Raw genomic sequence first — 12,740 nt, 5'->3', positions numbered from 1 at the left:
ATGTGTATGTTAGTTAGTCATAGCATCATAGATTCTAAAGATATTGCATTAAAAGTAATAATTGCAATTCAGTATATTTTCAGTGGAAATTCCCTTTCCATGCAGATGCTATACTTCAATTAAAACATCTGCATCAACGGGGCAGTCACGGTGGCGCAGCGGTAGAGTTGCTGCCTCACAGCGAATGCAGCGCCGGAGACCCGGGTTCAATCCCGACTACGGGTGCTTGTCTGTACGGAGTTTGTATGTTCTCCCCGTGACCTGCGTGGGTTTTCTCCGAGATCTTCGGTTTCCTCCCACACTCCAAAGACGTACAGGATTGTAGGTTAATTGGCTTGGTAAATGTAAAAATTGCTCCTAGTGGGTGTAGGATAGTGTTAGTGTGCTGGTTGGCGCGGACCCGGTGGGCCGAAGGGCCTGGTTCCACGCTGTCTCTCTAAAATAAACTATCTCTAAACTAGGCAGTGATAATTCCATTTCATGCTGTTAAATTCAAGGAAATTATAAGAAAAATGTTTAAATCCATTCCATTTAAATACTAATTAGACAGAAGTTAAACTAGAAATAATTGGGTGATTACGTACATAATTACATTAAATATTCATACCTTGATTTGTAACTAATATAATTTGAGTTATTATGCCGGAAAATACTTGATCAAATGTAATATTTCAACAAATAAATGGTTGAATAATTTGTAATTGTTCTGTTTATTTTAGTATTACATTTCTTGTTAGCTTTAGAGAACGTACAAGGCATTATGAACATGTTTGCAGATAACACTAAAGTGGGTGGTATTGTGGATACTGAAGAAGGTTGTCAAAAATCACAGCAGCAATTGATCGTTTGAGCTGAGGAATGGTTGATGGCATTTAATACAAGATGTTGCATTTTAGGAAATCTAACAAGGGCAAGACCTACACAATGAATGGTAGTGCTCCAGTGAGTGTTGTAGAGCAGAGGGATATAGGAGTGCAGGTACATAGTTATTTGAAAGTGGCATCGCTGGTGGATAGCGTGGTCAAAAAGGCTTTTGGCACATTGGCCTTCATCAATCGGAGTATTGTGTATAGAAGTTGGGAGGCCATGTTAAAGTTGTATAAGGCTTTGGTGAGGCCACATTTAAAGTATTGTGTTCAGTTTTGATCAAGCTGGAAGGGGTGCAGAGAAGTTGCCAGGATGCAAGGGCCTGAGCTATAGGGAGAGGTTGAGCAGGCTAGGACATTAGACAAAAAATGCTGGAGTAATTCAGCAGGACAAGCAGCATCTCTGGATCAGACTGAAGAAGGGTCTCGACCTGAAATGTCACCCATTCCTTCTCTGCAGAGATGCTGCCTGTCCTGCTGAGTTACTCCAGCATTTTGTGTCTACCTTCGATTTAAATCAGCATCTGCAGTTCTTTCCTACACAGGCTAGGACTTTAGTTTAGTTTAGAGATACAGCGTGGAAACAGGCTCTTCGGCCCACTGAGTCCACGATCTCCGCACACTAACACTATCCGACACACACGAAGGACAATTTACATTTATAGCAAGCCAATTAACCTACAAACCTGTACCTCTTTAGAGTGTGGGAGGAAACCGAAGATCTCGGCGAAAACCCACGCAGGTCACGGGGATAACGTACAAACTCCGCCCAGACAGCACCCGTAGTCAGGATCGAACCTGGGTATCTGGCGCTGCAAGCGCTGTAAGACAGCCGCTCTACCACTGCGCCACCATGCGGCCCTTTATTTCATGCAGCGCAGGAGGATGCGGGGTGATCTTATAGAGGTGTACAAGATCATGAGAGGAATAGATCGGGTAAATGCACAGTCTTTTCCCCAGAGTAGGGGAATTGTGAACCAGACCAAATAGGTTTAAGATGAGGGGGGAAATATTTAATAGGAACCTAATACACAAAGGGTGGTAGATATCTGGAATAAGCAGCCAGATGAGGTATTTAATGCAGGTACTATCATAAGATTTAGGAGACATTTGGACAGGTATATGAATAGGATAGGTTTAGAGGGTTATGGGCCAAGTGCGGCAACTGGGACTAGTGTTAGATGGGGCATGTTGATCTGCGTGGGCACGTTGGGGCAAAGGCCCCGTGTACATCCTCTCAGAATCTAATCCAGCATTCCCTCATTTCAATAAAATTACCTCTCGTTTTTCTAAACATCATTAACTATAGAGCCTTCAAACCTGATATCAATCCAGCAAACTTCCTCTGAATTGTCTCCTGTGCAAGTATATCTGTCTCTAACAAAATTGAGACCTAAATTGTATGCTGTATTTCATGTATCTATCTATACTATTACTAAAACTTTCATCTTGACCACTTCCAGTCTGCGTTGTAATTAAATTCGCGTAAAAACGATCCCCCATAGCGCTACGATTTTTCGTGACCTTACTCACCATTCTCCTCTGCTGCAAGTCAAATAGGTTTTGTTCTGATCGGTGAAATAGTACAAAAGTTATGAAGGTTTAAAAATCGTAAAAACTATTTATTTCCAGTAAACATTGTAGCATTGGTTTATGAAAGAAATGTACCTGTCCCAGTTTACACAATTCCGTGGGAACCTCTGTACGTACAGGTTTATGCTTGAAAAAAAAAGGTTACTTTATGATAAAATAAAGCTTGAGAACCAAAAATCCATTTAAAGATGTTTCTAGAAGTTTAAATGGCTAAAATATTGAAAATTATAGTGGAAATGACATACAAATTATGTTGGACTTTATTCCGCCATCTGTTTTTGTTAGAGTTGAAGGAACTCAAAAAACGATGTAATTATTTCAATTGATATTTTTTCGATTCTAAATGATACACGTCAAAATAGATCTTTAAAATATTCATGTCAACGTTTTAGAATTTTAGAAGCATTGAAATATTCAGTATAGAAATCAAAATCAAAATAAATAGCCAGAAAACCATTTTAAAAAATCTGGGAAATTAGTTTTTATACGTCTATATTATAATGAAAACCAGACAGCAGAAATAATGACATTTCTGAAATCATTGTGACTTAGCAATTCCAAAGGAACATACTGAATGTACAAAGATGGTAACAAGAATTTTATTGGTATTGATTTATTATTGTCACGTGTACTGAGATACAATTAATAAATTTGTTTTGAATGCCAAACAAGCAGATCATACCGTACGTGAGTACAATCATCAAACAGAACAGCATAGGAACGGCCCCTTCAGCCCAAATTTCTATGCCGAACATGAATTCAGGTTAAACTAATCTCCTCTGCCTGCATATCCATATCCCTCCATAATCCAGTTACAATTGTCGGCAGAAATGTTGTTCTTTGCTCTCCATTCACAAAGGCAAGACCTAACTCCATTCACAAAGGCAAGACCTAACTCTGAGCTGAAGCAGTCTATATTTAAGAACTAATTTAAAAAAAAGTGATTGTTGAAAATTAGTAGCATCAGGCTTCTCTGAAAATATACCCCAAGAGAAAGCAGCAGAAAATCATACAGTAATTAATGTCTGCTCTGCCATTCAGCCAGGTAATGAGTGAGGTTCTATCTGGTCCTCATAGAAACATAGAAACATAGAAAATAGGTGCAGGAGTAGGCCATTCGGCCCTTCGAGCCTGCACCGCCATTCAATATGATCATGGCTGATCATTCAACTCAGTATCCTGTACCTGCCTTCTCTCCATAGCCCCTGATCCCTTTAGCCACTAGGGCCACACCTAACTCCCTCTTAAATATAGCCAATGAACTGGCCTCAACTACCTTCTGTGGCAGAGAATTCCAGAGATTCACCACTCTCTGTGTGAAAAATGTTTTCCTCATCTCGGTCCTAAAAGATTTCCCCCTTATCCTTAAACTGTGACCCCTTGTTCTGGACTTCCCCAACATCGGGAACAATCTTCCTGCATCTAGCCTGTCCAACCCCTTAAGAATTTTGTAAGTTTCTATAAGATCCCCCCTCAATCTTCTAAATTCTAGAGAGTACAAGCCGAGTCTATCCAGTCTTTCTTCATATGAAAGTCCTGACATCCCAGGAATCAGTCTGGTGAACCTTCTCTGTACTCCCTCTATGGCAAGAATGTCTTTCCTCAGATTAGGAGACCAAAACTGTACGCAATACTCCAGGTGTGGTCTTACCAAGACCCTGTACAACTGCAGTAGAACCTCCCTGCTCCTATACTCAACTCCTTTTGCTATGAATGCTAACATACCATTCGCTTTCTTCACTGCCTGCTGCACCTGCATGCCTACTTTCAATGACTGGTGTACCATGACACCCAGGTCTCGTTGCATCTCCCCTTTTCCTAATCGGCCATTCTCGGCCAATCATCCTCGGCCATTCTTTTTTTCTTGATTTTTCTCTGTGTCCAAGTACATCAGTATTGGCCTTTAATTACTTAATAAATGAGTATCTACTTTTTTTTTAAAAGAATGGTAAAAAAACACCTTTGAGAAAATGGATCTATCATCATAAAATGACAAGTAGAATAAACCACTCAGTCCCTGGAGATTGCTCAGCCATTCAGTAAGATCATGGCAGTTCTGATTATAATCAATGCCAGTTACCCACGGTAACTTTCATCCTCTTGGTCATCGAGAATCTATTTAGCTACATTTAATATTATCCAAGGAATTTGCAGTCAATGGCATATAAGAAAAAAATGATTCAAAAGTTTGAAATCCCCGAGAACAAAATGTCTTATTTACCGGTGCTTGTAAGTGTTAAATGTGACACCTTATTTTAAAACAGTGACTTCCCTGTGCCTTGATTTTCCTCCGTCAAGAACCCTCTGATAGTGATAGTATTTAATTTCTTCTGGGATAATTTGATATCAATGGGAAATCCGCAGTATCTTCAACCATAAAAACAGGTGCAAAATATTTGTTTAACTTCTCTGCCCTATCTTTGTAAAATTATATACTTTGCCCATCTGATTTATGCTCTCGATGTGAAGATTAAATCCCCTCATGATTATTGATGGAACTTTCTGATAAACTGTCATTTTCCTTCCTTCCACACTCATCTTAGCAGGTGGGTTATTGAGGGAGGTTCCATTCATTCCCGCATGTGAACTTTTTTTCCTTTAGTATTTCTTATCACAACTGTTAAAAATTATTTTTGCACTTTGGTCATCCCCCTTTTTCTTCTAGTTAACAGAGGCATCCCTCAATCTGTTCCTATCACCTTCCCATTCCTAAATACAAAGTATATTTCAATATTTAGAGTCTAATCTATATCATTGCCCTTTTGATAATATCTTCTAGTTTACTTTAGTTTAGAGATACAGAGTGGAAACAGGCCCTTCAGCCCACCGGGTCCGCGCCGACCAGCGATCCCCGCACACATTAACACTATCTTACACACTAGAGACAATTTACACATACACCAAGCCAATTAACCTGCATACCTGTATGTCTTTGGAGTGTGGGAGAAAATCAAAGATCTTGGAGAAAACCCACGTGGTCACGTGGGGGAACGTAAAACGTACGTACAGTCAGCGCCTGTAGTTGCGTTCGAACCCGGGTCTCCGGCGTTGCAAGCACTGTAAGGCAGCAACTCTACCACTGCGCCACTGTGCCACCCGTGAAATACTTTTTTTATAGAAGATTAACCTGTCAGATTGAAGACAGTATCCATACTATACTAAAACAAATTGTTTGGCAGATTTTAGGATTACTTCACAGTGCCTTGTACCGTCTTATTTCAAACATATCAGATGTAAATCTGATCACATGTTGATGAGGAATACATCTCCAACCATTGCCATATTTTACTCGCATTTTAAGTGGCTACATTAGCTGTTTTAAGTTGCATCAAATTTACAGGGATCATTAGTCATTATGGTTGGAATAGCATCCTGATACCAACACAATGGTATTTACATTGTTTAGTTTAGAGTTTAGAGATTCAGCATGGAAACAGGTTCTTCAGCCCACTGAGTCCGCACCGACCAACGATCCCGTATACTAGTTTAATGCAATCACTGTTTTGCATCCTACATACTAGGGGCAATTTAAAGAAGTCAATTAAACCTGCACGTCTTTGGAATGTAGCAGGAAACAATGCACCTGGGCAAACCCATGCGATCACAGGGAGAACATACAAACTCTGCACAGGCAGCGCCCAGGTGAAGGATTGAACCGTTTCTCTGGCGCTGTAAGGCAGCAACTCTACTGCTGAGACACTGTGCCATCCTACCATTGTATTGTCTTTTAAAGTGAACATAATCTCAAAATCCTTATCAAATAGGCAAAATTTGCATTTCAGCACTAGACGTTTTGTTTTATTTTTTGACATCCAGCATTTTCAACTTTTTTTTCAGTATTTCAATCTGTGTGTGTGTGTGTGGGTATTTTAACTAACTTATTACAATTAAAACAATCCTGACCTAATAAAAAAAAATTAAGACACGAAAGGAGGCCCCTCAACCATCCTGTTCATGCCTATGAAGAAATAACAGCAGAGTAAACAGGTCGTTAGAATTACCTGATGTGAAATGTAGAATGAGTTAAAAAATAAACGGAATGCAGGAAGGATTAGAGAAGGAGGTAAAACGAAAAGAATGAAGAGAAGAAATGGGAGCAAGAAACATCCTGGTGCTCTAGGCAAATTGTGCAATTTTCCTGCACTATTGCAAGTTAATTGATCTCACTGTAAATGTTTTTGTACAAACATTGATGAGTGTTTGAACAAGAACATCTGTGGTCCTAATGGGGAATGTATGAATCTTGAGGGCTCCTATTTCTGCTTTTGTGCCAGTGGCTTTTCCAGTAGTCCCGAAGGTACAAGGTGTCAAGGTGGGACATCATCATTGTGAACCTATATTTCCATATATATAAATATAAAGGCATTATACTAATAACTGTAAGAAGATGCTCGCATTGCGTGGAATTCATTTTAATTGCAGAAAATAAATTTTCAGTTGACAGTATGGATGAGAAGGGAATGGAGGGTTATGGTATGAGTGCAGGCAGGTGGGACTAAGGGAAAAAAGTTGTTCGGCACGGACTTGTAGGGCCGAGATGACCTGTTTCCGTGCTGTAATTGTTATATGGTTATATGGTTATATAGTTCAAGAGCTTTCATTTTTGTTCAGAGGATGGTTTATTATGTGGTATGATATTGTCAAAATTTCTATTTATCAAATCAAGCTGTAATTAATAAGGCAGAATAAAAACAAGATTTTGTTTGGTTGCAGGAAGTTAACTTTATTTTAATACTGTTAATCATAATCAATTTTTCTTTTGGTAATCCAAAATAATACATTTTGTTCAATATCAACGAGAAAGTTCTTTGAAGCCATTGTTCTGTATGGCATCAAATTAGTTATAGCCTCCCAACCTGAAAATGACCATTTTACTCCTACTCTCCATTTTCTACCCATTAGCCAGTCCTCGCTCAACAGCAAGATAGTTCCCCTAATCCCATTTCCCATATTGCATAACATGTTGTGCAGCACCTTTATGAAGGTTGTGAATGTCTAAACACACCACAGATATTAGTTGTTTAAGAAGGAACTGCAGATGCTGGAAAATCGAAGGTACACAAAAAAGCTGGAGAAACTCAGCAGGTGCAGCAGCATCTATGGAGCGAAGGAAATAGGCAACGTTTCGGGCCGAAACCCTTCTTCAGATATTAGTTCCCTCTTACCTATTCTGTCAAATTGCCTTTCATAAAATCATGTCGACTTTTCATAATCCAAATACTATTTTCTAAGTGTAATTTTAGCACTGCCGTAATAACAGATTCTAGCACAGTCCTTATTACTGATGTCAGGCTAATTGATCTACAGTTTCCTGTTTTGTAGCTCTTTCTCCTTTCGTAACAGACGGGGTTACAATTTCTTACTTGCAATCGATGCAAGTCCTTTTTTATCCATTCCCATCTCTTTCAAAACAATGGAATGATGGTCATCACGTTCTTGGGATTTATTTGCTTTGTCCACTTAATTTCGCCAACATTTTTTTCCCCAATGTTAATTTCTGCACAACATTCACAGTAGACATTGTTTTCCTTTACTTCGAGTAGTTTTTTTAGTATGTGTGTACACAAAGTCAGAGACAAAATATTCATAACTTTACCATTTCCTAATTCCTCAATGTAACTTGGAGTCACGCGGCATTAAGGTCCTTCAACCCAACTCATCCATGCCGACCAAGATGCCCCATCTAAACTAATCCCATTTTTGCTACATTTAGCCCATAACACTCTCACCTGTTCCTATTCATGAACCTATCTAAAGGGCCTGTCCCACTTTCACGACCTAATTCACGACCTCTGCCGAGTTTGCCCTTGATTAATACTCACAGTATGGTCGTCACGAGGTTGAAGGAGGTTGTAGCAGGTCGTGATGCTAGTCGTAGGTACTCGTGGCATCAAGTAGGTTGGGGCGTTTTTCTAGCATGATGAAAAATGTCCACGAATAAAAAAGGTCGTGAATTAGGTGGTGAAAGTGGGACAGGCCCTTTAGTGTCTTTTAAATGTTGTTAATGCATCTGCCTCAACTACCTCATCTGGCAGCCCATGCCATATATCCACCACCATCTGAATGGAAAAAGTGACCCTCAGCTTCCTATGAAAACTTTCCCCTCTCACCTTAAACCTATCTCCTCTGTTTCTTGATTCCCCCACCATAGGTAAAGGACTCTGCATACACCCGATCAATTCCCCTCATAATTTTATACAATCGTTCAAAATCACTCCTTAGCCTTGTTCTCTGTTCCCTTTCACATATCAGAGTCACTATTCTCATGCTCCCTTTTGCAGACTGGGGTCTAGATTCCCATGCTCTTTTCCACACACCAGAGGCCCTGTTTCCCACACTCCTGTTAAACTAAAGTTGTTCTGTTTTCCACACTTGAAGCTTGCCAGAGGTTTCTCTCCAACATTCCCTTTAAACTTGATGAATGCTGCAGCATGCATTCAGATGACCAGTCTTCAGTTTGGGGATTTTATCAATTAATTTTTTCAACTTCAATCAAATGCAGATATAATCTTACATTTGTATACTCTAACATATTCTGGATATCATCATGCATGTCGCTGCTTTTTGATATTTGTAGAATCATTCACTTCAATTCACCTTAATTTACTTAAACCCTCTTCCGTATTTATTTACCAGTTCAATTTAGTCTGATTTTGTGGCAATTTTTCCCTTATCTTTGCTTTTGAACTCCCTTGTTAGTATAATACAGTATAGTCACTTTATTGTACCTAGATACCATGATATGCTTTGTTTTGCATACATTCCAGTAAAATCATACTCTACATAAGTCAATAATACGTACGTAAAATTGTGCAATGACTGTTTTGTGTGTAAAAAAAAAAGATTTCTTCTGAAATTATACAAAGAGTTGGCTAATTTCTGGAGCGATCATAGTTTTCAAGTATCAAGTTCTTCAAAATATCGTCTTATCTTGGTTTTAAAGGCCCGTTGTTCAGGTGACGGCACTGGTTCGGTGTTGTAGTGGTCGGCCTGGCCTAGTGTTGGTATATTCTATCGCTATTCAGCCACTGTGCAGCTGCTGCAGAATGCGCCCTATCTGCACGCTCATCCAACTTCTGTGAGGTCTTCAGATGCTGTACGGCCTCCGGCGGCCTACTCCACTGACAACCTGCGACTACCAGATATTCATTGTCTATCGTCTCCCGCAGTTGTTATTTGTACTCTAATATGTCCTCTGCCCCACAGATATTAATGAATGCTTGACTCAGGACATTTGTGGTCCGAATGGCGAATGTATAAACAATGAAGAAGGTTCTTATTACTGCCTTTGTGCTCAGGGCTATACCACTACTCCTGATAGAACAAGCTGTGAAGGTAAGACATATGCCAATACCTGCTAAAATCCCTATTGGTTTATATGGTTTATGAAAAATGTAATATTTATAAACTAACTGAATGGGAAAAATTCTGACTGTCTACCTTATTTGTGCCTCATATATAAATTATACTTCTGTCACATCTACCCGCAGCCTTTGGCATTCCAGAGAAACATAGAAACATAGAAAATAGGTGCAGGAGTAGACCATTCGGCCCTTCGAGCCTGCACCGCCATTCAATATGATCATGGCTGATTATCCAACTCAGTATCCTGTACCTGCCTTCTCTCCATACCCCCTGATCCCTTTAGTCACAAGGGCCACATCTAACTCCCTCTTAAATATAGCCAATGAACTGGCCTCGACTACCTTCTGTGGCAGAGAATTCCAGAGATTCACCACTCTCTGTGTGAAAAATGTTTTCCTCATCTCGGTCCTAAAAGATTTCCCCCTTATCCTTAAACTGTGATCCCTTGTTCTGGACTTCCCTAACATCGGGAACAATCTTCCTGCATCTAGCCTGTCCTACCCCTTAAGAATTTTGTAAGTTTCTATAAGATCCCCCCTCAATCTTCTAAATTCTAGAGAGTACAAGCCGAGTCTATCCAGTCTTTCTTCATATGAAAGTCCTGACATCCCAGGAATCAGTCTGGTGAACCTTCTCAGTACTCCCTCTATGGCAAGAATGTCTTTCCTCAGATTAGGAGACCAATGTCTTCCTGCAGTACAATGTCTGCCTGCAGATAGAACCCCATAATCCAGTCAACATCTGGTCAACCTCCTATGCTTCCCAAAGCCTCCACGTCCTTCTTGTAATGGGGTGACCAGAACTACATGCAGTAATCCAAATGTAGCCTAACCAAGCCCTGTTAAGCGGGTCATTTCAAAAACCTCATGGTTGTAGGGAAGTAGTGGTTCCTAAACTTGGCTGTGTGGAACTTCAGTTTTCTGTACCTCCTGTCTGACAGTCACAGCAATGAGAGGCATGGCTGGATGGCGGAGATCCTCAGATGATAAATGCCACCTTCTTGAGGCAGCGCCTCCATCTTTATTGGTGGGTAGAGGACTGTTTCAGTGATGTACAGTGCCAAGATAAGTCCATGACTCTCTGCATCCTCTTGTGTTCCTATGCATTGGAATTGCCATACCAAGCCCTGGTGCAACCAGGTTACTTTCTACCGCGCATTTGCAGAGGTTCGGTAACTTGTCAAATAAAGAGGACATAGACGTATTGGAGTGGATGCAAAGAAGCTTAAAATAATGCCAGAAATTTGTTGCAATACGTATTCGGAAAGGATGAACGGACCGGATCTTTTCACATGGCAAAAGAAACCTGAGGATATAGGTTTTAATAAAGGGGAGCATAATTGGAGGATATCAATATAAAATAGATACCAAGGCAGAAAAATACTTATTGACCCAAAGAGCGGTAAGAACAAGGAACTTACTAACACAGGGAACATTTGAACTGAATAAAATACAGGGAGAGGGGATAGTTTAATTTATTGTCACATGCACCGAGGTACAGTGAAAAGCTTTTTTGTCACGAGCTATCCAGTGAGCGGAAAGACTATATATGATTATGATTAAGCTGTCCACAGTGTACAGATACAGGTTAAAGGGGACAACATTCAGGGCAAGATAAAGTCCTGTAAAATCCGATTAAAGATAGTCTAAGAGTCTCCAGTGAGGTCGATGGTAGGTCAGGACTGCTCTCTAGTTGGTGATAGGATGGTTCAGTTGCCTGATAACAGCTGGAAAGAAACTGTTCCCGAATCTGGAAGTGTGTGCTTTCACATCTCTATAACTCTTGCCTGATGGGAGAGGGGAGAAAAGGGAGCGGCCAAGATGAGACTTGTCCTTGATTATGCTGGTGGCCTTGCTGAGGCAGTAGATGGAGTCCATGGAAGGGAGGTTAGTTTGCGTGATGGTCTGGGAGGAGTCCACAATTCTCTGCAATTTCTTGCAATCTTGGATGGAGCTGTTCTCAAACCATGCTATGATGCATCCCAATAAAATACTTTCTACGACGCATCTGTATAAGTTGGTGAGAGCTATTGGGGACATCCCAAGCTTCCTAAGCCTTCTAAGGAAGTACAGTGTTGGTGTCTTTTCTTGGTCATTGCTTCGAAATGGCTCATCCAGGACAAGTTGCTGGTGATATTTACTCCGAGGAACTTGAAGTTTTCAACCATCTCCACTTCGGTGCCATTGTTGTGTATGTGCATGTGTACCACTTCGCTTCCTGAAGTTGAGGATTATCGTGGATGACCGATAGATTTAGATGAGAACATACAGGTTCAAGTGGAACCTGGTGTACATTGGTTTGGCTGAATGGAGTGTTTTCTGCTCAGTAAACCTATATATTGTACAGCGGAGGTTACATTTTGGACTCTTTCTAAACCTCAGAAAAGGAAAACATTCAATTTTGTTTAGTAAAACATTCTGGAGTCATATTTTGATTATAAAAACACAGCATATTCTCCAAATAAGATACTAATCCATGCCCATTACAGAACGGTTTAGGCTCTGCAATTTTTATGAAGTCATTTATTTAATGCAGTGTAATTTTAGAACTGAGCAGATTGCCAGACACCTTGAATAAACAATGCGAGATAGTTCTCTAGCTAACTGTATATGCACAGTATATTGTCAAAGATCCAAGTTATTATATCTTGGATACATTGTTGCAACTAGAGATTTTCTTTCTACTGAGAGCCATGGCACGTTTCTGGACTTGGACATTTTATGAGGTATTTTGAATTGTGCATTAGGTGACAAATTGCCTTAAAGTTGCTTTTTTTCCAGGAAAGTCCCATGCTAATCTGGACAAAGAAAATTAATAAACCAATTTTAAATTAGTATTTTTCCCAGAGTTGCAGCCATATGCAATTTGATGGCTTGTCTCCAAAAGTGATAAATAGTTTAGCTTACTACTGCTCTT

General features: G+C 40.0%; 1 protein-coding gene across 1 annotated transcript in view; it reads left to right on the top strand.

Moving 5' to 3' along the window:
• Positions 1–12,740, top strand: part of ltbp2 (latent transforming growth factor beta binding protein 2) — a 175,373-nt gene that overhangs the window by 127,400 nt on the left and 35,233 nt on the right. Inside the window, exon 24 of the mRNA XM_033027651.1 lies at positions 9,666–9,794. Coding sequence (XP_032883542.1) covers positions 9,666–9,794 — 129 coding nt within the window. The remainder of the gene's footprint in view (positions 1–9,665; positions 9,795–12,740) is intronic.

Source organism: Amblyraja radiata, chromosome 9 (genome assembly GCF_010909765.2).
Source record: "Amblyraja radiata isolate CabotCenter1 chromosome 9, sAmbRad1.1.pri, whole genome shotgun sequence".
NCBI lineage: Eukaryota > Metazoa > Chordata > Chondrichthyes > Rajiformes > Rajidae > Amblyraja > Amblyraja radiata.
This window is presented reverse-complemented; position numbering and strand designations above follow the sequence as displayed.